This window comes from Gallus gallus, chromosome Z (genome assembly GCF_016699485.2).
Source record: "Gallus gallus isolate bGalGal1 chromosome Z, bGalGal1.mat.broiler.GRCg7b, whole genome shotgun sequence".
Lineage (NCBI taxonomy): Eukaryota > Metazoa > Chordata > Aves > Galliformes > Phasianidae > Gallus > Gallus gallus.
In genome coordinates this window covers 35,933,922-35,959,670 of record NC_052572.1, presented here as the reverse complement: position 1 = coordinate 35,959,670, position 25,749 = coordinate 35,933,922, and the positions used below count along the sequence as shown (strand labels likewise).

At 39.0% G+C, this 25,749-nt stretch overlaps 1 protein-coding gene across 8 annotated transcripts in view; it reads left to right on the top strand.

The window, feature by feature from the left end:
• Positions 1-25,749, top strand: part of TRPM3 (transient receptor potential cation channel subfamily M member 3) — a 426,369-nt gene that overhangs the window by 157,019 nt on the left and 243,601 nt on the right. For 7 of the 8 annotated variants that reach the window (XM_040656007.2, XM_040656006.2, XM_040656000.2 and 4 more), the window contains exon 1: positions 8,127-8,314. The exons of the other annotated variant lie outside the window; for it this stretch is intronic. In XM_040656007.2, coding sequence (XP_040511941.1) covers positions 8,225-8,314 — 90 coding nt within the window. In that variant the 5' untranslated portion in view covers positions 8,127-8,224. Of the gene's footprint in view, positions 1-8,126; positions 8,315-25,749 lie in introns of those variants that run through there. 8 annotated transcript variants of the gene reach the window in all.

Below are 25,749 nucleotides of genomic sequence, written 5' to 3'. Positions count from 1 at the left end.
GGAGTCGCCGTCCCTAGAGGTATTTAACAAAAGATAGATGTAGTACCTGGGGACATGATTTAGTGGGCAATATTGTCAGTAGATGGATGGTTGGAGTAGATGATCTCATCGGTCTTTTCCAACCTTAATGATTCTATGATTCTGTGCTTCTGTCTTTGTGTCCCTCTGTTCAACTCTCTCCAGCATCTCCACATACAGGCTGAACGCAGTACTCCAGGAGTGTCCTTATCAGTCACAGTTTTTCAAGTAAACTGTTTTATGATGCTGAGTTAAAGATTCTAATAATGATGATCTGAATTTAGTAGCTGATTTTCTGATTCTGTGGCTTTGTGGAAGGAACCAAACTATGATTTATAAGGGAAAGGGGATTCATAAGGGGATTTCTAAGGGAAAAATGAAAAAAAATAAAGAAATAAAAGAGAGCTCTAAAAAATACAACTGAAAGGGTTTTTTCTTTGCTTTGTTTTGTGTTTGTTTGTTTTCCATCTTTCCTAGAAACTATAACTGGAGACTATTTCCTCCCTGTGAGAACATTTTTTCCCCCAAGTAGTTTCCCGGATATCTGCAGTCATTGGATTTCAACAAATGTCTCATTTATGCACAATATCAAATCACACTGAAAACTGTCTATAATATAAGACACTGTGAGAATGTCATGTTTAATGGTAGGGTATGTTCTTGATAACTTTGAATCTTCTGTTAGAGCTAGAAGGATTTTTACCGAGTCAGTGCAGAACATTTCTCTAATTTTTATACACATCTGCCTCAATGCCAGCATTACCAGGCAATGGCTAAGCAAATAGAAACTGATAGTACAGCTTATTCGATACAGCTGATGCTCTTTTCACTGTTATCCTCATCTGGCACCTTCACTGTCACCCACGCTGTGTTTGGGTACAAAACTGGATCGCCACCCCTGGAGATCATTACAGCTTTGGTTAGTGATCAGTCTAAAAGGCCCCACTCTTTACTTTTTTTCCCAAATGTGCCACCAAATACAAATGGGTAATAAATGGAACAGATATTGTGGAAAGCACATGTATCTTTTACCACGCAGTTAGCTGGTGTCCAGACGTGCTTATAAACATCTCAGTGAAAACATAGGTGTAAAATAGTGCATGTGTGTGAGCCCAGGGTATAAAAGGAATGCATGGGGAGTTGGAATGTGAATTTAAAAATAAATCACAAGCAGATGTGCAAGGTGCTAAAAACAGAATTAAGGAAATCAATTTGAAATTGACCAGTGTCATTTTCAAAGTAGAAGAAGGAGTGTGTTGTTGTTTCTGTTGTTGTTTTTTAATTGGATTTGAATAATACTTTTTTTTTTTCCACATCTTAATTGAGCTATGGCCATTCCCACTGTGCTTCAGGAAAACCCTAGTCTTACACTTTTCTTTGTGTTGTTTTTAAGACAAAACCACCCATTGCATGCGGAATACAAAGAAACAGCTCCTGCAGAAGACAGCCATCTTACTGCTACCTAGTAGAAGACATTTCTGCATGGAATGTGTGAGGGAAAAAGCTTTATCGTCTGGTGAAATTTGTAACCAATAAGCCTGAATGAAGGATTTCCTAATAAAATTTCAAGTATACAGGTAGTTATTGATTGAGCCCTACGTCATAAGCATCATTTTTGCTCTTACCAAGAGCTGTTTGCTTTTAGCTGCTAGTAGAACACCTATTGATTTGATAATCAGACCTGTGAATTTATCTGCTTTTTTCATCTGTTCTGGACTATCCATCACTGAAATTCTTCCTCTCAAGCCTGTGGTGCTTCAATACAGCCTTTTTAATTGTCATGACTGAGCCATTCACCCACAGACACCTTTGGCCACTGGGTGGCCAGATTACTTCTACAAAGCAATATGAATATCATTACACAGCTAAATGAGCAGATGAGGGAAGTACTATAGAAAATACAAATATGGTGGAAGGGAATCCTCAATAAAACAGGCAGTTCAGTAATAAAGCACCACATGTGCTCAGCTCTGCAAGACTGAGCCAAGTGTTTTCGGGAACTCTTACTTCACAGATGGCATTCACTGTATCGTAGGGCCTCTGTCTTTGGGAGGAAGGTAAAGCCGATGTGGGGAACGCATGCAGATATGCAGTACATGTTGAAAATACTACTTGATTATCTTGGTTCTTTGTACCCTCACAGCAGAAGAAATTCTAAATTTTTGTGCTTTTCCACCATACTCAAAGGACACAAACATACATCACCATTCTGGAAGACTAAAAGAGAAAAACTCTCATCATATACCACATCAATCTACAACAAGTGAAGACAAGTGCTCTGTTGCAAGACAGTTAATGTTTTGAGTCTTTGATGAAATACCTAATAGTCAGGGTAAATAGCCTATCATAAAGTTTCATACTTGTTCTGTGTTTTATTTACTAAGATAATACAAATTGGAAAATATTTATAATTCATCTGTATTGAAACTGATATACTCAACACTTAGCATCTTAGCTTAGTATATGGTAGAGAAAATGAGGTTACAGATCAAAACAAAGAGAGGCTTAACACAAAGTTATACAGTACAGATTGGTACAGGATGACTAAGTTGGAGATAAGCTTTTAGAATAATCAGAAATCTGAAAGTTGGAGCAGCCTAATTTCTGTTGTGTGCTTTAGAGGTTGATGAAGTAACAGCTTGAAAATCTATCTAAAGAAAGAAATTGTAATTTAAAATGCAGTATTTGTTTCTAAGTAACAATCAATCATGGACATTTCTAGTCCCAAAATAAAAGTGTTATATGCCTAAGTGTTTTAACCCTTTCCAAATATGAATGTGGAAAGGTTGCAGGCTGTAACTAAAGAAGAATGTGTGGAGAAACACTGTTCTAGGATACACATTCAAAAGCTACAGATAGGCAGATTTTTAAGTACTCAGCAACTGGAAGTAAAATGGTGCAAATCATCAAACTCTTCCAGTAGATACAGATGTGAAACCACAAAAAAACCCTAAGTCTGCTTGTGCCTCATCAACTGAAACTTCAATTTATGTGTGCTTAGCCTGAATCTGCAGCACCCTTTGCTCATTTCTGAACGGAGAGCCATCAAACAGTGTCTCTAAGAAAATATGCATCCTTGTAGGGAGCACTGGGTGTGCCTGATTTGCTCAGGCCTCCTGCTGTCTCACCAGTTCCTCTGGTTCTCTACAGTGGTTGTGTGCTCTGGTACACCCAGTATTCCCAAGATCTCTTCATGTAGCCCAGCCAGATGCTTTCCCAGGCAAAAGACACTTGTGGGTCAGTTAAAGGCAACATTAAGGTGGCAGTGAGTAGGCTTACAAAACAATCTCATCATGTTTGCCATTACATCACAGACATATAAGAAGGTGTGTGAAGAAGAACAAAGCAGAAGGAATACCTTTTCCTCTAGCTGTTTAAGCAGTTGCCCAAAACCATAAATTATAGCTACACACAATACCACTAATGCATGTGCTTGAAAAAGAATTGCCTGTACCTAGAATAAATTATTTAATTAATATTTAATACATGTATAAACATTACATTAACATTCTCTGCAACTGAAGGAGAGGGACTAGTGGATATAGTGGATACAAACATGTGACAGAAGACCTGTGAAATACCTCAGCCAAGATAACACAAGAAAAAGGCCATCTCAGGCATGCTGTGAATAGAAAAGATGGGAAAGCAGTGGAGAAATTTTGTGAATTAAGTATCAGTTGAGTTAAGCTTGAAGAACACCTATGCCCATTAAGAAGATGGGTATAAAATTAAGTATAGTTTATTCAGATTGTATTGATTCATTTTTCTGTTGACTAATTTTAATAAGAAATAACACATAATTAAGATAAATAGAAATGTGAGCACAATGGAAAAAAACCCACAATTTTTTTCTTATAAATATAGGCTATTGCTCATTGTTGCACACTTCATTGTTGGCTAAGCTAAAAACCTGCAAAGTGAATGGGTAATGAGATGGCTGAAGCTGTTTTACTGTATCTGCGGGAAGCATTGTTATCTTTGACTTTCAAATGAAGGCTTCTGAACTACGTTTTTTGCCATCCTGCCATCTCCTACATAAGACTAGGAGGCAGAATCACATGTAAAACCTATGTTAAGAAAAGCTATGACCTCTGCCTCTGTAGTACTTCCAAAATGAATGCTAAAAGCAAAAAAGGCACACAGGTAGCTCTATTTTCTCCTGTATTTGTTACTCCACTGGGCTTTGCAAGCCCTTAGGAAAGTAGTAAGGGTGCTCTGGAAGCAAAGAAGCCTTAGAAAGGCATCTGTATAACCACACTACAGTGTGGTATCACACTAAAATTCACCTTCCTCCACTTGAAGTTTGTCCCCAGTTGAGCTGCAAAGTTATTTTCTACCATGCTAAGCAGTATATCTTCCTGGTTTCCTACTGCTGCCCTCTCTGCTTATTTCAGTTACCCAACATCTTGTATTTCACAATAGAATTGTTAATCAAACAGGATAAAAAAGAAAACTTTCCTGGACCCTGTCTAAAATATTAACAACAAATTATGTTGTTCACGTTAGGTTAAGACAACCTAAGCAAGAGTGGTGCTTTTCTTGCACCGAGTGACTCATAAGAGAAGAGTAGTAGCTGGGTTAGGGAGCAATATCTTTCTGAAAAGCACTTGCTCTCAGGCTGAATGTGTTGGATGATATTGATGTGCTCAGAGATGTTTGGATGCTCCTCAGCTATTTTTCATTCTGTAACATTCCCAGAGGTGTTAAAGTTTACTGTATCAGAGCATTCTAAATGTAAGTTTATTATCATCTTAGATGGCAGGAATCCACCAAGAAGTGCTCTTAAAAATGCTCATCATGAACAATAGCGTTAAGAAGAGTAGAAAACTCTATATGCAGGCAACAATTGAATTTGTCTTCTGTTTACTATGACTTTCTGTGTTACTAAAGGTGCTTCTTGGCAAAACACAAAGAGTTGGATGTGAATACTGAAGTCTCTGTGAGTATACTTCAAGGAAGAAGCGTTTTAATCTGAAAGTGGCAACTCTGTCTTTTATCTCTAACAGAGTAGGAACTCATAATCCTAGTGGGGTTGCTGCAACTTTCTGTCTCCTAATGGACTGCAAAAGAGCTGAGCTGAGCACTTGCATTTCCAACAGGACAGAACAAGAGCTTCAAAGACTGACTTTTTCATTAAAGTGCTGAAAAAGCCCCACACAACAAATGGAAAACATCGCCTCAGTATTTATCTAGACTTTTTAACCAGTTTTTGTGAACACCTAAAATAAGCTGTTGAGAATGGACTTCTTTTCTTCCAAACCAGTTTTCTTCCAAACATTTGCTGAAAATTGGTGTGGGCTGCTGCAAAGACAAAGAAATCTTGCTCAGCTTTTTTTAAATTTACACTCAAGAAAGAACCTCAAACCCACTGCAGTATTCCTTGTAGGTAAGAGATGCATATTAAGTTAAAATGAGTTGAAATTAGTGTCAATTAGGAATTAAATGACCTATCCAAAATCAGGCAGGGGCTGTGAGTTAGAAGTGGACCTCCCACACCATGGTGGTGTCCTGTCTGTCAGAGCTTCCTAGGTGCCACTGAGAGACATTAGCATTCTAACACTCATTTTTTGCAAATACAGATGACTTGGCAAGGCACGGGGCCATGGAAAATAGGCCTGTGAAAGAAGGCTGATGTGTATTAAGCACTGCATCACATAACAGCTCTTGTCCCGAAGGTACTGTTTGCATAAGAAGGCAATGACAGAGCTCCATCTCAAAAACAGGATGCTCTGTGGAAGCTAAGATACATTGAGCTCACTATTTTTAGTTTATTAAAGCTATCTGTTATGTTTGATTATTGTCCTCAATCCTCTAGTCTCCTCTGAGATTTGTTACTCTACTCTTTGAAAAGAAGAGCAGCACACTATGACTTCTCCACCTCCTTTGTCGCTGGCATGTAAGACTAAACATTTTGGTTTATGGCAGATGCCTAATGCAGAACAGCTGGTCAAGGTAATGTCAAGTCTGGTGTCCTTTCAAGAAACTCTTTACTGATCTTCAAAGGTAAAGGACATTTATCAGTGTGGCTAGAGGGTGCAGAGAGGGAGGCAGAGGGAAGAAGGCATAGTCTGGGAAGTACTTGTTTCCCATTTGTCCAAATCCTTCTCTTTCTTCTCACTATGAACCCCGGATGCTTAATCTTTGAATATTATTACAATTAAAACAAAGAAAAGTTGTCATGCTGCATACATTTTAGGGGGCATGATATTTAAAGTCACAAATACTTTTTTCTGCCTACTTAATTTTGGCACCTTGCTGGTGACTTAGAAGAAAAGTTTCAGGAAATCACATATCTTCTCATGTTGCATTTTTTTTACCAAGATTTTTTCTTTCTTTGATAAAACAAATATTTTCAGAGAGCTCAAGTAAGAAGACATGTAAATTAAACTAGATGCCCAGTCATAACCAGAAGTTCATCTGCACTGGCACAGACTTTGTCAGATGGTGCTCTCTCCTTTCTGTTCCACAGATATCCCAAGATTTTGAAGTTTGTATCTTCGTGATGTACGTTGGGTGGAATGGGTGGGAGATCTCTTCTGGTACATAGTCAGTCTTGCTCCATGTTCTGGGTTGTTCTCTTCTGGGCAAATGACAATGGGGTCACATAACAGCCTTCAAACAGTTCCTGAGAGGGTACAGTGCTGTGCAGCTGGCTGGGATGCACATGTTGAAAAGCAGCATAAAGGCAATGCACATCCAGTTCAGTGCAATTCAGCTCCTTCTACACAGACCCCAATATAATTGGGTTTGGAGAACATTAATCTGTGTGCAAGGGCAAGACTTCGTCTAGGGGGATTCACTAAGTTGCAAGCATCAATCCTTACCTTCCTCAATTTGTACAACTGCTGTGTTTTTAGGATCCTTCATATACCCTGGAGGATCTGATGGCACCGGCAGCTGTACTGAGTTTACCTGTTCTCTCCCGAGTTGTTTGTCCTTAATCAAACCTTAAAAATTGAACCAAGAGTACTGCTTCATGTTACACAGTCTGATTAATGAGAATAAATCATAAATGGAGAAGTAATATTTGCACAATAGGGAATAAAAACTGCAGATCAGTGAAATCTAGCCAAGTACATTTTCTAGCCACGTTTTATATCCGGAGATATGAGAGATTTAAGACTCTCCTGAGAAGTGGTAGTTTTCCTCCATACTTAGTAAAAATTGGTTACTACAGGCAAAATAAAGTATTGGCGATGCTTTGCAGGACATTTCTTTCTGTACTTAGTAACTCTTCCTTCATGTAATCTTCAGAAAAGAAAAAAAAAAAAAGAAGTAGGAAAGCATATTTCTCCTTTAGATAGAAAGCTGGCAATAAGGATATCTTCTTTACCTGGGAAAGCCAGCTACCACCCACATGGAAGTGTGCTTTACCACATTTCAATTGCCCCAGCATTGTAACCTCGCGTGTTTTCACGTCTCTAAAAAGAACTGTTCTGCATATAAATTTAGTTACTACGCTGACCTGAATTCTGAACTTTTTTTCACCAGGATGTTCATGCCAACACTCAGACTGTAGCATAGCTTCTAAATGCTGCCAGTCGCCGCTAGCGCACCCATTCTGTGCGCGACCCATGAAACTACGCTTCCTAGGTGCATTGTATCAGTAAATCAAGAGTGAATTAATTTTTTCCCCTCTCAGCCTTTGCTGCCTGAGCGCTGGCCCCTCCCCTCATGCCGGTTTCCCTCTCCTGGCAATGCTTTGGGGAAGAAAGTACAAGCACCCCTCCGCCCGCTGTATTTAAATTCCCTCCTTTCTGCTCAGCTTTCCGCCCTGGGAAGCGGAGCAGCGAGGCGGATGGCTCCGCTCGCCTGGGAGCGGCTAACCTGGCTGCTCTTACAGGAGGGCAGGAGGGGGAGAGAAGGAGCAGCCGTTCTCCCCGCAGCCTCTTTTTTTATGCGGGCTGCCCCTTTCCGCTCAGCCAGCGCAGCCTGCCCCGAGCGGCGGGCCGATCGCCTCCATCCAGCCGCATTTGGTATGCATGAGCACTGCCGTTCCCACGCAGGAGCCCGCTGTCTTAAGGAGGCTCGGTGGCGGCGCGGAGCCGCCCGCCCAGCCCCTGCCCGCGCCCGGCGCGCCCTGCCCTGCCCTGCGGCACCGCGGGCGCGGGCGGCTGCGCGTGGGATGCCCGCGCCCCGGCGGCGGCTGCCGCGGTAGGCGCTGCGGGCTGTGAGGCTGCTCCGCCGGCGGGACTCGCGGGGGGTCATGAATCAGACGGACGCTCCCCGGCCGCTCAACTGGACCATCCGGAAGCTGTGCCATGCCGCCTTCCTGCCGTCCGTCCGGCTGCTCAAGGTACGGTGACGCCCTGCTCGGAGCGCCGGTGCCCGCCGGGCAGAATCTGTCCGGAGCACCGCAGGCGATGCTGCCGGAAACTTACTGCAGCAATAGTCCCAACTTTCCTTTTAATTACTTCCTCTGCTACCTAGACAACCCCTTGCGACTACCTGAAGATGCTCAAATTGCCTTTCTGTACTCCAGCACGTTTATCTACTGAAAAAGGCTTGGGAGGGGGTGGAGAGGGAGCAAGTAGTGGCAGGTATCATTCGTGCTTCCATTTGCCTTGCCTTAGAAAGACCAAGCCGTGAACTTGTAGGGAAGGAGCAGGAATTCGTTTCTAAGGCGTGTTCCTTTGTGAGCAGTCTAATGCAATCTGCTCTTCGGGGTACTTACCCCCTAAGAAATGGCCAGCACCTCTCTGACCAACCTGTAACTGGAACCATGCGTGAGTGGACGCAGCTACCTGGGTTGGCTGAAAGCTCTATATCGGAACAGGGTCAGTCAAAAATCAGCAGTGCAGACAGAAATGGTGAAACTTTCTGATGGTGATTTTGTTTGTTTTCTTAAACCAAGTGGCGCAATTTTGAAGGGAAGTGCTTTCTCAGATGGCAGTTATTTGAAAAATTATTCGGTATAACAGTGCAGGGATCCAGGTCTTGGCACAAAGTGTCACTGCTACTCCATGTCCCACCGAAGGCTTTAATCCAAAGGCATTTGTCACGGGAACACAGAATGTCGTCAATCAACTTTTGTGGGAAAATTACTGTTGCGTTAAACTGTTTGGTCTTCTTTGTTCTTGGAACTTCCTGATTAATTGGATGATACAATGGAAATTTAGTAAGTGTAGTCAGGTTCTTTTAGGCATCTGCACCAGTAGTATGTTTGTTAAAATGCCAGATTCGTGCCATTTACTATCCCTCTCGTCTCGATAGTTTGGGATTGGAATTAATTGGCTTTGGAATTAATATGCAGCCAGGTAAAACATGGCTGCTCCAGTAGTGTGTCGGAACATAGTGTTTGATATAACCACTAGATTTTGTGTGGATAGCTTCAAAATTAGGTCAGTCCTTACTAATGCAGCGTATTTGCACAGCAGTGCACTGTACGGTAGTGCAGTTAGGATTACCTTTACAGTCATTGTGTTTGTGGTGCACAAGTCACCATGCTGCGTATAACAGGTATTTGTCACGCTACAATAGGAAGGGGCTAGCCCAGAAAAATACTGCTATTTCCAAGCCAGGTGTATGGCTGCTCAGAGGTACTTTGTGAGCAGCTCCAAAGTGCAGATGTTATAACTTAGACTGCTGAAAAATCAAAATACAACTGAGGTGTAGTACAGAACAAATCAGAAGGTGGTACAATTCTCTTGAAAATGCTTTCCCCCAGCTTTCCTCCCCTCCTCTTCTCCACCCTGCACCAGAAGCATGCATCACAATAACTAGACTTTACGAATCAGATGAATATAGGAAAACATAATTTTCCTGGGGGGGGGAAGGGGGGGGGTGAGAACACAGATGTGGGAATTTTATTAACATCTTCAATATCACAAAGAAGTCTGCAACGTTTCTTTTTTGGCAGACAAATGTTGCCCCCTGTGTATGGTTTCTCTTCACTGCACATGTTTTAAGGGTGAACGTCATGATTAATTATTAAAAGAGCTGACTAAAAATGATTTTCTGAAGCTACTGCTATAACCCTTTGGGAACAGTCAGGGAGTGGAGCCTGCAGACTGAGTAAGAGCAGGGCAAACAGCCAGAGATAGGCAACCTCTGCATTGAGAGCTATGTGTGGAGTGGGAGAGACCACAGTAAGGAGATAGTCCGGCAACTTCCTGAGCTGATGAGCAGAGCTGATTGATTAGAGAGGGAAATGCACATAACATCATCTTCAAGACTCCCAATCAGCTTCTCATATCAACTTTTGTCTTTGTCTCCTATTATTTAATGTGCTTAAAGCGACTAAGAATGGGGTCCCGTTGTCCCAGTTCCCCAAAAGGTACATGAGCTGAACTGGGAGAGTTCTCCTGTCACAAATAGGTGGTAAGGAAAAAGAGTGATTTCAGTGGTAGCGAATTACCAGATAAGCAGTGTAAGTATTTTCGTGTTTCTCCACCAGGTATTTAAACTTTTTTGTGTTCATGCCTGTCAGAAGGATGTCTGTGTTCCTTTCCCTCTTGTATCTTTCTGCCCCCAAAAAACCCCAAAACACACACACACATACACACACACACACACACACACACACACACACACACAATCCAGAAGCCTGCCTTTTCTGTTTCCTTTTTCCCCTAGATAAAAGATACCTTGGAATCCACAAAAATAGGAGAAATAAGTGTGGTCTTAGCTCATTTCAGTTGCTTGGTTTCCAAGTGGATTTAGTGGTCTTAAGGGGTAATGCAATATCACCCCTCAGTAGATGTCCAGCAGATCTCTCAGTGAAAGAATAACTGCAAAAAGTGATATGTAATGGCATATTTTCTTATGAACTGTTTTACTCGTGGCTGCAAAACTCTATTTCATCATATGATGGAAACTTACTTAGAGTAAAGGAATATAAAATATAATTGTATCTTTGACTTTTCCATTCTTTTAGTAACTATATGACACGAAGTTCAAGAGCACATCTTTGTCTGAATTTGTAATAAATGAGAACTATCAGAGGTTTAACACGTGAAAAAGTCATTGTGGTATGATGTGGACCTCAGCAGCAAACAGCAAGAACTTTTCAATTAATTCCATGTCTTCTGAATAAGAAAATTAAAGTATATATAGTAATTGTAGCATCTGTGATTTCAAACTGAGGTATTTAGATGCATGCTGGTATTGAGGACTTTGTGGAGGCCTCCTACTTCATATTATTAACAGACCTATAGGATTGTCTTAAAAGGACTGATTTAAATTAAGTCATAAAATATGCTAATCAACAGGTAAGCTCTGCCCTTTCTTCTTGTTGAACTGGTGTGCAGTGCTCAGCTGCCTGAGCTGACAGTTGATTTGTCTCTGGCCTGGTTTGATGTAGATAAAGTAGAATTGTTTGCAGATGCCAATAGGCCCGGCAGCTGTTTAACTCAATTCCCTCTGCTTTTCTTCCAGGCATGTGTTTCTGTTCTAAACCGCTTCACTAATACCCTCATGTTTAGGAATGGTTTTATAATCCTATTTTCTCAGTAGTTTTGTTTATTTATTTATTTACTTTTCTAACGGGCACACAGAGTAATAGGAGCTGTTACATCTGAAGCACCAATTGAAACAAATTATTAGAAAGCGTTTTTACGTGTGTCATCAACTCATCCTTCACTGGTCCCATTTTTTCCCCTAGTAAGTCTTTCCCACAGTACATTCCATTCTAGTATTTTCTGTGGTTATCTCAGTATGCTTAAAAGCATGCTAACTTATGTGTAATGCCTTCCCATCTGAAATAAGAGGATTAAGAAGTGCCTGGAGGACATGTTCTGAGAGGCCAATTTTGTCTTAGAGAGAGGAACCAACTTTCTTCTGATATGATAAGGTTGGTTTCCAGATGGGGCTTCCCAAAAGTGACCATCAGGCCTCTGTTCCTCTACTTGAGTTGAGTTTTCCAGCTTCCTTCCTTCTGTATTATTTCACCCAGGTCTTGTTACCTTGAGTCATTTATTTTTTAAGAAGTGACAAGAGTCCTGCTCCACTTTGTGCCATTGTCCATTTGCAGAAAGCTCTGGCAGTCACATTTCTGTTTGTTTTATGGTGAATGAGAGTTTTTGAGTCTCCATATGTTAGAAGAAGAGATGGCTGGGCAAGGAATGAAGCCAAGGCCAAATGGAAGGATTTAGAGAAAACAGGCATTTCAGAGTAATGTTGTATGCTCTTTAAATATTGATGAACAACATCATGCCGAAGACTTCACTTGGAAGTCTACTCTGTGCCCTAGGAGAGACTCCCAGTATTGCACTTCTGCTTGAGAAAATCTTACTTAATGATACATGTCAAGGGACCAAGGAGCGAGTAATGCATACTAGACAAGACTGAAAAATAAAAGGACTGTAATGTTGAATGTACTTAACACCACTGATTTAGAGAAGTGGCTGTGTGGAAGTACTGTGCTGAACATTCAGATAGCAACAAATTACCAAGGTATCATCATACCCTATTTTCATTAATAAATCTACCAAAGTTTTTTATAGGGAATTATAATTGCATGTCAGTAAGTAGTCTTGGAAGGCAGGAGATATGGAAGGGCTTTGAAAGGAAACAAAATGAATCAGAAGAAACACTGGAGAAAATGTTTTGGTTAACGTTTGCCAGCCTATGGCTCAGTAAAAATGACTAGTCAGATCCATCCAGTAAATACAAAGAACACTTTCTTAAGCTGGGCAGTAGCCTCATTCAGCTCAAGAAACAGATGAAAGATTGACGAGATCAGATGCTAAAGAAGTTGTATCTCGTTTTTGTTAATTATTTTTATTTGATTGAATTAACAGCAATTCATGAAGTAACTCAGGATACTGGAGAAAACAAAAAAGCTGAAGAGTGGTTCACTGGGATGAAACACAGTCTTTTTTTTTTTTTTTAGGTGTGGCAAGGCATGCATACTGCCTTCTGAAATTAGATAAAATCTCTCTGCTTTCTGATTGCCAAATACAGTTTAATTTCAGTGTACTTTAAAAAAAAAATCTGATTTGGTAAAGTGAAAGAACACTTTACTTCTCCAGAATGAAAGAAAAATGAAATGTATTCTCTGTGAAACTGCGCTTCCGAAAACTCCACTGTAGGAAGTTTTCACAGTAAAAGAGAAAGGAAAATAGTGCTATTTGACTGACAAAATAGTTCTTTTACTCAGAGAAGATGCTTTTGATAAGAAAACAGTTCTATAAAATGACTTTAGAGTAGATTTGTATGCTGTGTTCACAAATCAGTAGTATTACTTGTAGATTGCGTTATACACTTAAGAAATAGAAGGGCTGGCTTTTTATGCTATTTTATTCTCTATCAATGAAAAAAGCACAAAGGCAGACAAATTGTAAAGATTTTTTTTCTGTTAACCAGTCTTCTGATGTCCAGTTGGCAGTGGGCTCTTCTGATTTCTCACTGCTTAAGAATTGATTCAGGTTATCTTTTCAGCTAATTTACCATATCCACATTTCCAACCGCTACAAAATGAGAGGGCAACTTTACAAAATCCCAGTGGAAAACTGAGGTACTTGGAACGAATCCTAATGCATACTGATATCATGAGCGAGTTAGCACATTGAGTGTTTCTGAAAGTAATATGCACCATACTGACTGTAAAATGAAGGCAGTAACTTACCTGTGCCTTGCAGCCAGCTGCTTTTCTGACTTAAATTGTAATAAAGAACAAGCTGCCACGTGTAATTCCTTCAGGAGAATTGGATGCATTCTGGAAAGTAATGACAGTTCAGCCCTTAGCATCGGACTGCTTAAAAGATAACCATGTAGAAAAAGTCAGCCAGTGTAACAATTTTCCTGTAAATTTGCAAATGGAAAATATAATCACACCTCTCTGTATGGTAGGATGCAGTAGACAGATGAGTTTTGAGAATGCATGTGAATTCTGTTCCAAAAAGAATTATTTGTTAACAACCTTCTGTTTTCTTGCCAGGAAGATTGTAGTTATACCTATTACAGATGTAGATATTTTTCTTCTAATTCACAATTTGTCTTTAGAAGCCCCAAACCTACATCACCAGTTAAAATAAAATACCAAACAACAACAACAGCAGCTTTTTGTCAGGTGCTATGCTCCTGTGCCATCAATTTCTTCACCTAAGTATGGTGGAAGAGAGCTAGAGTATTGGAGAGTCTTTGCAATTTTCTATTTGTTTTGTCAGAAACTTCATTTAGTGCTCCAAATCAGCAGAGTAATGGATATTTCACTGTAGCTTCAGGCCACCTTTGCACAGCTGTGCTTGCATCACTGCTATGCAGCTGTTAGCTGTGACTCTAGAACTCTGAATTTTTTCAAGCAAGTAATGTCTGCATAGTGAAGACATTTTTGCACTGGGGCTCAAGAAGTGACAATATGCTGTAGGGGTTTGCTTGCTCCCAGTAATGTCTTACTGCTTGAAGTCATCTCAACAAATACGAGATGAGCCAATCCTTCTCACATGGTTGCTGGGCATGTTCATGTGTAAAGAGTAACTTACAGATAACACTTCTTCTTAAAAGGAAGAAAATGTTGAAGTTCTTTCTCTTTTGTACACAAAAGTATTACTTTGGTATGGTTAATTCATAGATACTGAGTGCATTTTTACATGATCTAAGATGAAACAAGGCTTGTTGGCAGTTTGCCTTATTGATTAAACCATCTTATCCCAGTTAAGATAAAAGAAAGGGAGAGATGGAACAAAACATGGAGTCCATTCTCTCTGCAGTAGAAGTCATGTTTCTGGAGGACTGCCCACATGCAGAAGAGAGCACTAAGTGCAGTTTTGAAGGAAGCTGTAATCTACCGAGTTCTTATAGAGAAAAAGCGGTTGAGATTTCCAGGATGGCAATGGCTGTGTGAATGCAGTTTCCTCTTTAAAATCAGAAGGGTATAGGAGAAAAAAGTCATCTTTTTTCTTCTTACATATATCACCACTTAGTGAGTCGTTTTCAGAAAATCAGGAAAGGTTATGTTAAGTTTGCAGTCTTGTTGCAGCAACTCAGGTACAGAGGCACTTGTCTCTTTTAAAATTAGGATCCTGCAAAAGCTAGGTTTTCATGAGTATTGTTTGACAGTGCTTTCCCTAAATACATAGTATTCATTGGTGGTTTTAACTTAATCGTAGAAAATACAGTGGGTTTTTGCCTTCTGGTGTACTCTGTGGCCAGTGGGCCAACTGAAGAAGGTGAGGCATTAGAGAATTAATCAAAGGAGTACATTTCCTGCATGCTAAAGCGCTTGACTCTTAAATGATATTTGCTTTCTCTGGGGCTCAATCTTTTCAAATCTGAGCACTCACAGAAGGTGTCAAATGGCTGCAACTCCCACTGGCCTTTGCAAGAATTGAGTATGCATGAAACACTGCAGTAGACTCAGGTATCAGAAAGTAAATGGAAGTTTTCTAATTTCTGACTGCATGAGGGATGCTGTTATGGTCTTTCTTCCAGAAGCATTTTTAAGATTTATAATTAGCATTTTTTATGTACATTAGTGAGACAGGAAAAAATTCTGGTTCTGAAGTATTGGCTCAGAATAATAACTGTAAATGCTACTGGGTACAGGAGTAATGCAAGCAATATGCTGCAAATACTAATGTGTTAGTAAAAACCCTCTGTTAACAATGTAAGGTTTTAATGTTGTTCTGCAGTACCGTTCCATATGTTTGAAAGGGTGCCATGCGAGCAATTCAGGCCACAGGACCACAAAGGGAAGCTGAGTGGTTTTATTCCACCAGAATTGCTAACAGGACTGTGCTACAGTGTAAAAAGAAATGCCTTTGGGGCTCTGGAAATTTGTGTCAAAGCTGGTGATAAAGCATAGAATAAAATCAATTCATCAAAAATATTTTTCATCCCCCCCAGATATGATGACATGAAACAAACCGACAAGGTGCATTTAGGGGTGTCAAGGAAGCTAGCAAAGAAAATATCAGGATTCTTATACTTTAATTAGAACAACCGTCAAGCTGATTTTATGTTACTGAGAAGGTGATGCAGCAAAAGCTTTGTCTTTCAATCAGCTATCGTTCTTCAGCTGTTGTTGCTAGATGCAGAGGGCAGATGTGATACTTTACAGATCCATTGCAAGTAGACTTTATGGAGGATGCGACATATTTTGTCATAGAATGATGCCATTTTTGGAACCTTCTCTGTGGTTTGCTAAATTGTCATGGCATGTTGCCGCTGGGTCTGTTGTAATGCAGTATCACACTTCAGTTTCCCCATACAATGGCTTGGAGTGCATCTTTGCATACGGCTGGACAAAGAGATCAAAACTACTGCTGAGGGAACTAATTATGGTATATCCTGGGATGTTCCAGATTGGCTTTTGCAGTCATAGGACTGCATGTTTCTAAGTTTTCTGAATCAGAGAATGCATCTTCCAAACATAGTTATGTTCAATTTTTGAGTCCAATACTTGAAGTCATAATGCCTTATGTGGGATGCTGTATTGGGTCAAAAAAAAAAAAAAAAGGATTTTTTTTTTTTTGGCTGTGCATTCAGTGTTAGCATGTAAAAACCTAAACAAGATACTACCACTTTTCTTGTTTTGTTGTTGCTGTTTTGGTTTGTTTTTTGTTTTTCCTTAGATCTCTGCTCAACTCCCTTCTAGTCCCTTTTGTCAACTGCATGATTCCCAGCTGGCTAAGCATTGAACTGCTTAGCCTGTATGCATAACGGTAGCAGTAGTGACAGGTTACTGGTAGTGACAGTTATAGTAGCAATAATGAGGACAAATAATTTGCCACCTGTAGTGGTTTGCTGTATCTGTCCACTGACTGGAACTACTGCAATATCTGTTATTTCACACAGGTATTTAAGTTTCTAAAGGCATAACCTGCAAAGCCAATCTTTTACAATGATTCTATCTATGCCACCAGAAATATTTTTCTGAGTATCTGCCTGAATCCCTCTTGCTGCATTTAAAGCCTGTGATTCTTTGTTTTGTCCACTGTAAACACAGAGGACACAGCCTTTTGTTTTCAGTATTTCCTGTATGCTGGCTGGAAAGTGGATAGTTTAATAGATCTGTTCATATCGTAAGGCTCTTTGTCATCTTCCAACATAGATGATTAGTTTATTTCTTCCATTACTTCAACCACAGAAGTTGAACTGAGATTCCCTCCCTGCTTGCTCTTTCCCTGGTCTCCAGGCATTGTACTGGAAAGGCCACCAGAACCTGAAGGACTTCTGCTCAACCTTCCACAACAGTATTAGATCTATAAACGGAGGTTGATGAGGAAATGGAAGGTATCACAATCAAAGCTATCGTGGCCCTCGTTCATTTGTGTCTCCTGAAGAGACTAAGTAACATTTCTGTTAAATTGCCTACCAAACCTTCCTGATTTACCTGATTTTAGAAGAACATGAGGTGACTACCAACAGTCAGTCTTCAGGAAGAGTTTTGGGGTGGCACAACTTCTTTCTGTCTGCACAGTAGAAATATGCTTTTTGTTTCTTTGCATAGTAATGAGAACAATGTTTTTAAATTGTTTCATTAGGAAAGAAATTTTAAAACTCAATGTGGGGTAAAATCAGCATTCCAGCCCTTATTAAGACACTGAACTTAAAGTATACGTGCTCTACCTCTATTACATACAAATAAGGAAATGTAGCATGTCTGTGCATTGCTCTGGAATAAAAGGTGATTTTTATCCTTCTAACGTGAATTTGGAAGGGGAAAAAAGTGGTTTTCACAGATACCCTAGTGGGAAATTAAATGCGATCATGTTATATTATCTTGATATATGTGATTATTTAAGAATAATTTAAAGATAAAGATCTGATCTATTAAGCCCAAAATATGCAGTTACTTATTAATGATAACTGTGGGAGCTTTAGCTTATTCAAGATGGGAATACTAAATTGTTCAGAGGATTGCTTCTGCCAAGAAGCTGCTGACTTCTACTGCTAACATTCAAGGATGAGTTCTTTTCTTTTGGTTACCTTTATTTCCTAGGTAGTGCAAATTTCTGGTTTTATTTAATGTTCAAAATTCTCAAGCTTTACTGAAAAATCCCCTGATAAAATAGATGTCTTTACAGTTGGAACAAATTAGGAGAAATACTTATTTACCCAGTATAGCAGTTTTCCGGGAAGGTGACTACTGAAGGAAGTCCTTAAGTAAGTTCTGAAACTGAGCAAATTGTTTGCATCAGATTATATGATAAAATTAACATCTCAGCACCTTGAGATATTTTAGCACATATAATTCCCATTAATTTATTTAGGATTCATCTGCAGCTCAACTGAGTCAATGGAAACACTTTCACTGGCACAAAACTTACCTGCCAGATATCAGAGCTTGAACTTTGAAGCCGGAACACCATAATAGTCCAAGATATGTATAATGTACATTATTTTATTTTCATTTAAAACTGGGCACGCATTCAAGCATCTCTGCTGCAAATAGTTGTGTGCATAACTAATGCTGCTAATTTTTTATTTTTAATATCAAATCCTTAAGTCCACACTCCCCTTAAAGTGAATGAGGACAATAAAGAGCTCTAGGAAACTACTTAAGATCGTAAAATAAATAACAGTAACTGAAGAAAAAATGTTAATTAACTTCATTAGCAGAATAGCACAGAAACAAATGTTTATTTCATTTCCTCTGAGGATTCATGGCAGTTGAATGGATGTAGTCACCAAATAATACTGCATTACAAGCTAAACCATGTTTATGTGCCTAGTCTTTGGAACTGCAAAGTGCAGTATTCTGCTTTAAGCTTGTTTTGTGGAGTATGCTTTATTTCATTCCCTACATGGTCACTTAATAGGGCATTTCTTCCGATTCTTTGTGGCAGTCATCTAGACATTAATTCTGCTCTTAACACTTGTTAGTAAATGCACAACTGAAAGGCAGAGGTAATTTCACATCAGAAAAAATACGTTCACAACCGTGGCTCAAGCCTAGACGATAGGGTAGTTGGACTCCAGTTCTAGGATATAGTCTTTTCTATGACATTAGCAAAAGCAAAATTATTAGTGCAACACCATCTGAACTAAGCTGGCGTGTCTCTTCTTCCATAGCATACCTTCCTCATGCAAAAACTCTATAGAATGCGGTGGATGTATGTGTGCAGTCTAGAAAAAGGTGTCATGCAGAATAAGAATCCCAGTTTGGAAGTATCTGTTAGGTATCATAGTGAGTAAAACTAGCATTAATATTCTCAAAAATTTGCTTTATAATGCTTCATTTTTGTGTGATCAAAATTAATATTCATTGACTGTGGATTAGTTTTTCAGAAACTGTTCTGGCAACATTTTCTGTAAATAAGTCTGTCATTAATAAGTCTGTCAAAGCCTGTTAGCTTGTTTTTCCTACAGCTGGAAAACACAAAATCGCTAAAATGTAAGTCTTATTATGTGTCTGTACCAAAACTGCACCATTTACAATTTAGCTTTTTCTGGATTTCCTATTGTGTGCTTCCATGATGCAATAAGCAATGATTCGCAATCTCAGATTTGAGATCTTCCTCAGATACTCTAAGTGGCTGTCATTAACACACTTACTTCCTGCTATGGGCTGTTTTCTAGCTCATTGGAAGGCCATGGGTAGTATAACATAATGCATTTTGCTCAGTGCAAAAAAAAAGGAGCATGCAGTAAGGAATGAAATACCCATAATTAATTCAGGTAGCTGATATGTGATCTGAGTACTCTGTGAATACATAAATGCTAAGATGCATAATACTTAAAGCAGCAATTATTATTATTTCCCTCTTGTTTGGACTACTTATATATTAGTAAGTCACTGCTCATTCTGGATTTTTTAAAAAATTCCAGTCATGTTTATCCTTTCACTAATTGTTGTTTGCTGTCTTCTTTTCCAGTATCACTCTACAGATAGAAGATTACTAGTCCCAGATCTGAGTTGAAATTGTTTAGCCAGTATAGGTATGCGTGTGTTCCAGTTCACTATTTTATTGTCCACTTTAGAAATAGTGGTGATAACTGGAGGTTATAACGGGCAGCAGAGTTTAATGGAAGGACTTCAGCAGCAGGCTCTTGCAGCAAAGAGGGCCAGATTCATCCTGCACTGCATCAGGAATGTAGCCAGCAGTGGTCAATGGAAGCGAACTCCTCCTCTGTAAGACCACTTCTGGGTACTGGATCCAGCTGTAGGGGCTCCCAGACACAAAATATGTAGGCGTGTTGGAGTGAGTGTGGTAGAGGTTGGTCAGTGAGATGTTACACATGACATGCGAGAGAGAGCTGGGTTTGTTCAACAGTAGGAAGGGAAAGTGGAGCGGAAATCCTATTTCTAGTTTTTCTGTATGCAAGCTACAGAAGAGATGAACTCAGAGGTTTTTTCTGAGATGCGAAGTGTCAGAATAAAAGGTAATGAACTCAGTGGTAAGGAACAGGTTGAGTGAAGAAGCTGTAGAATCTCTGTCCATGAAGACTCAAAATTGAGCCTAAGCAGCCACATGTAACTGAAGCTCACATGTGAACTGCGCTTTCCTGATTTGATGTATCTTGCAAAATGGAGTAAAGAAGGTTAATCATGAAAGCAAATGTCTTTGGCTTTGCAGGCATCTCTACTGCTTTAAATGTGAGCAGAGTTGTATTTTTAAACAGTTTCTTAGGTAGTGCAGAACAGCACTGCAAGTACTAGTCTGTTGTCACAGGCCTGTCTGAAATACAGGAGTTGTCGGAAAGGTCTTCTGAAGTTACTGCCACTGAGTCGGGGCAGCAGGTACATCAAGGTGGTGGGTGACAATCTTTGTGTGTATTCTGTGAATGGGGAGAAAAGCAGTTCCTACTTACACATTACCGTGTGGTTATGGTTTTTTTTTTTTTTTTTTGCTGTAGTTGTTTGGCAGCTGGTCATCATAAATTTGTTTGGATCCTAACTGTATCATGATTGTAGAAACTTAGAGCAACAGGCAAGTTTTAGAAAGTTCACACAGCCACTGTGTCTGTTACTCCTTAGCATGCTAGCAATTGCTGTTGAGCTAGCAATTTCTATAAGCTACTTGTTGTCAAGCTGTTTGTTATCTGTGACCTAGTTCATTTCCAATCACATACTTGTTTATGCACAGTGATGCACAGAGAGTCTCTTAGTCCTTTCTTTGGCAGAACTGGTTTTGATAAGTCTTTATGGAGAGAGCTAGAAAGAAGAACCCTAAAAGCCCACAAGCTGGATTCTGTATTCAGGCTCTGGCTATTTCCTTCCTAGAGTGAAAAGCACAGGGATCCTGATTGCTGTAGCGTTAACAATAAGGATGTACTGCTTGCACCTATACCAACAAGAGTAATAGGTGAAAGTGTCTAGAGCTTCATGTGCCATAGGTTCCCTTTGGGTGGCAGAGGCAGCGGTTGATGTAGGTCACAGCACAGTAGGAATTGGTGCCTCCTGGGCAAATTCAGAGGCCACAAAACCATTGGAGTCAGATCTCCCAGCTTAGCCCTGGTCATCTCTATTGGAATGGCCTCTATCCTACCTGAGCTATTGTGGGAACAGTGCTGCCATTCAATTTTCACAAACAACTTCACGCTTCTTACTGTGAACCATGACCACAGACACAAGGTCACAGGACCCAGAGAACTGCTCCAGGTTTGCACATGAAGATTTAGAGACAGGGCTTGCTGTGAGAGCAGGAGAGCAGGAGGTGTGAAAAAAGACTGCAAGGCTGTGACCTGCCTCTGTCAGAGCTGGTCCTGATTAAAGGTAGCCAAACCCTGAGGAGCTGGGGAAAAGGCTGCAGTGAAAAACTACACAGAAAGAAGTTTTCAGGCTGGTCAGAGCAGTCAAAGGTTGTGGATGTGCTCAGGGCCATTGAGAAACTGCACTAAGATGCAATAGCGATCAAAGGTATACATTTCCTTTTATTTTTGGAGGAGGGAAGAACAAACCCCCAAGAAAGTCTTTTTTAGTCTCATTTGAATAGGTTGCTTATCTATATTTTCTTCATATAAGAACTTAAAACAACTTAGGAAACCATTTCATTAGTTCCCTGATATCTTTCTCATTTTCTTTAATGAGGCAGTGTAAGTACTGTTATTTGTACAACTCATTGCATGTATATGCTCAAGTAAAATGTGTTTTGGAAAAACAAGTTTGTAAGAACTGAATTATATGTTACAGTGAATTTTCACCGAAAGGAAGTATATAGTGGAATATTTCAAGGAATAAATGATCCGTCTTGCAGAATGTACTGATACGAATAAATGTGAGGATTAACTAGATTGTAGTACACCATTAGACTGTGACTGTCACCATTGAGTGTAAAGCAGTGATTACTGATATGTACAAAATAAATTTTTCCTACTGTGGTGAAAATACAAATCAGTATTTCCCATGAACTTGCAAATTTGCCATTCCTTTTCAAAGAGATATAATATCTTTCTGGGGGGGGGGGGGGGGGGGGGGGGAGAAAAAGTAAGCATTTTTTTCTTAAGTATTGGTATCAGTGCTCATAACTGTCAGTGTTAGCTTGCAGAGTGGGCTTGCCCCCAGCCCCCCCGCTGGTCCAGTCAGATGCTTCCACTTCTGAAGCACACAAGAATATTAACCTGTAAATTTTATGCAGCTGTATTCAGTCAGATGGCATAGCAGTTGTTCACCAGTGCAGAGGCCTTAGATCTTGGTAATGCGTTGAGGTCTGTAGTTTCTTTCCTTTGACATATGACAAAGGGATTTATGAGGACTGAATATTTGTTAACCATGTTAAATGGTTAATTTCTAAATAATGATCTACTGTAATCTGAAGGTTGGACCATGTTATTTATTGTTCTGAATGGCTTTTATTGGAGTTGGAGAAATACTATTTTTCTTAGTAAATACGTGGTCTTTTGTATAACAAAGTATAGAACTTCTAGTACAGTTTAGGTTTAAAAAAAAAAAAGTCCACACCAACATTCCTGGATTCAAATTGAAGTTGCTATTTATATAATTAAAATGTTCAAATATGATGTGCCTTATATCAGTACTTATTATTCCCACTGACAGCTAGATACCAAGAAATATCTACTAACTACTCAGTATTTTACAGAACCATGTTTAGATTTGTAGTCAGGAAAAGTAGTAGGACCCCAGAGTAATATCTTCTCAATTTGAGATGTTTTCACCTTATATGAGCCAACAAATTGACTGAGAAATCTCCAAAGGGAATTAAAGGGAACAAAACAGGAACATTAGTGATTCAATAAGTGATCCGTTTAGTTGTGAGCCAGTGATCTGAACCAATACTTCAGTACAGTATTAGATGAATTGTATTCCTCTTTCTGATGGAATAGAAATCAAAGTTAAGCTCATTCCTGTAATCACTAAATATCCACAACTATGTCATGGGCAATTTCACATCACCTGTATAAATTTAGAGTGGGCATATAATTGTCTGTTCAGAATTAGCAGTGTTTCAGGTCTATAAGAAAGTTTACTTAACCATCTGCATATTCCAGCATTGGCCTAATGCTTTCTTGTGACAGAAAACATGTTGGACAGCAAATTTGTTCTTTGTTCCAGTTTTTATTTTTGCTTGTTTGTTTGTTTTTAATTTTTTTTACTCTTTGTTTTGGACCATTCATTACCATTAAATTGGTAAACACAAGTCACTCTCTCAAAGGCCAAGCAGAATGAATGTACAAAAAAATTATATTAAATATATTAATATATAACTGGGAACATGAAGGCTTTTTTATAAATATACTAGAAAATAGTAACAATAATGTGAACATTAGATAGATATTTATCAAGTCCTTAATCTTAGCAGCAACTGTGTAGTGATAGATCTAACCAGTTAAGTGTGTTCCATAGCCAGTATTTTTGCACTGATAAACAAAAAAATCTGTATAAACATAACGAAGTTAACCTAAAGTCTTTGCCCCGCAAGCAATTACAGGAAAAATAAAAAGTCATTTTCTTCAAAATGACCTCATGTTAGAAAACAGTTACACTACTGCAATATGAGTGGTAATATCCCGATACTGAATTCTACTCCATGTCCCAAGGGACTTCACTGAGAGGCATGTACAGGCAGCATGGAGAACTCTCCTGTCAGAGAACATGCGCTATCATAACTTATAGCCTTGACTGTTCTTGGCTGCTGATGATAGCAGGTAACGGTTTTTTATTTCATCCTTTCAGCATACCATAATGAAATTATATAATTACATAGAATAAATTAAGGGCGTTTTGGCTTAGAATTTTTTCTTTACCCTTTTGTAGACTGTGTTACCTCTACATATGACACAAATATTTTATTGCAATATGTGTCTATTAAAGGAATTATGTTGGAAAAAATATGAGTAGTGAAATGAAAATGAAGCCATAGTACAGTGCAGGTTTCAGGGCTGACACCAAAGCAAGGAATTTGTTTGCTTTTTTGCCTCATCTTTTTCTTTTTTTTAATGAGATATCGAATTTCTTAACAAGTGGTCTGTCAATTGCCTTCCTTTATGCATGTACACATAACATAAATGATAGTATTTACTCAACAATAACACTGTATTTCTTAAAAAGCAGGTAGTGATAACACAATAATAATAATAGTACCATAATAATAGTAGTAATAATAATAATCATCATAACCATAATAAACTGATGGTACCTAATTTTGGTGCCTATTTAAATTCCTTCCATTAATTCATGCACTTAAGAATACCTCAGTATTCATCGGAAATTGGAATGTCTCCTCCTGGAAGCTGAAGTATAAGAATTCCTGGCTAAAATTAAGGTAAAATAATCGTCCTCTAGAATGAATGATTAGAAGAGCAATGCTGAATTACATGTGGTACCTCTATAAACACCAACATGTAAATTCTTCATATAGTAAATGTACACTTCATATTCAAATTTATACATAATTTGAACTATCAAATACAGATTAGGAAATACTCTTTGCCAGACTGTGAGTTTGATTTTTATAAAGCAGATTCAGCTTCTGTTTCTTATTGTGAGATTATTTTTACTTCATAGATGTAATTTGTATTACTATGCACAGTACAGTGCTGTACTAGATACAGTTACTTATTCAGTTACCCGAATTTTCATCTTCCAATAAAAATTATGTTTTCTTTGTGGCGTAGTCTGTAATTTTCATTTGATTGTGGTACATTGCTGTGGAAAGTAGGAAGCTGTCATTATCCAGAATGGTATGCATTGCCTCAGTATATTTTAGCAGTATCCTTAAGCATGGCTAAATCTGACCGTATTCCAGATCAAAGTCATAAACTGCAGAGGGATGATCAGAGAAAGTGATTATATAGGCTACATTAAGGCCACTTTCAAATTTCACTACATTTTCAATCCTGTTTCTGGACTGTATATGAATCTGATAAGATGTGGTATATTATTTTGTTTATGTAATCTAATATTATGTATTTATATGCAAATAATTTATGACATCTTTGAGCTATTGGTGAAAAATAGCCTCACAAACCTACCTGGCAAGTCAAAATGTGTTATTGTGTGGGAGTTGTGGTATCATATTTTATTATGAGTCTTCTAAAATTCTTATTCATTTATTGCATTAAAATAAATGCTGTGATTGTACCTTGGGTGATGAAAGTAGCAAATACAAGCAGGCATCCATAATAATAACAATGTGACTCAATTTTTGTGAGTGATGTGTTTTCAGTTCTCTTTTCCCTAAGTCTAGCCCAGATACAGTGCTGCTGATCACAGCTGGCCAAGTCCAGTCTTTGGTTATTCATGCACCACATTTATAAGATGTGCTTCTGCTCAAATCACTTGGCAGCCCAGCTGTACTAATTGCATGCTGCACTGGAGGCTCACAATGATTCCAGTTCATTGGGTTGCATATAGCATATGAAGATACAGTTGACTTCTTTATTATC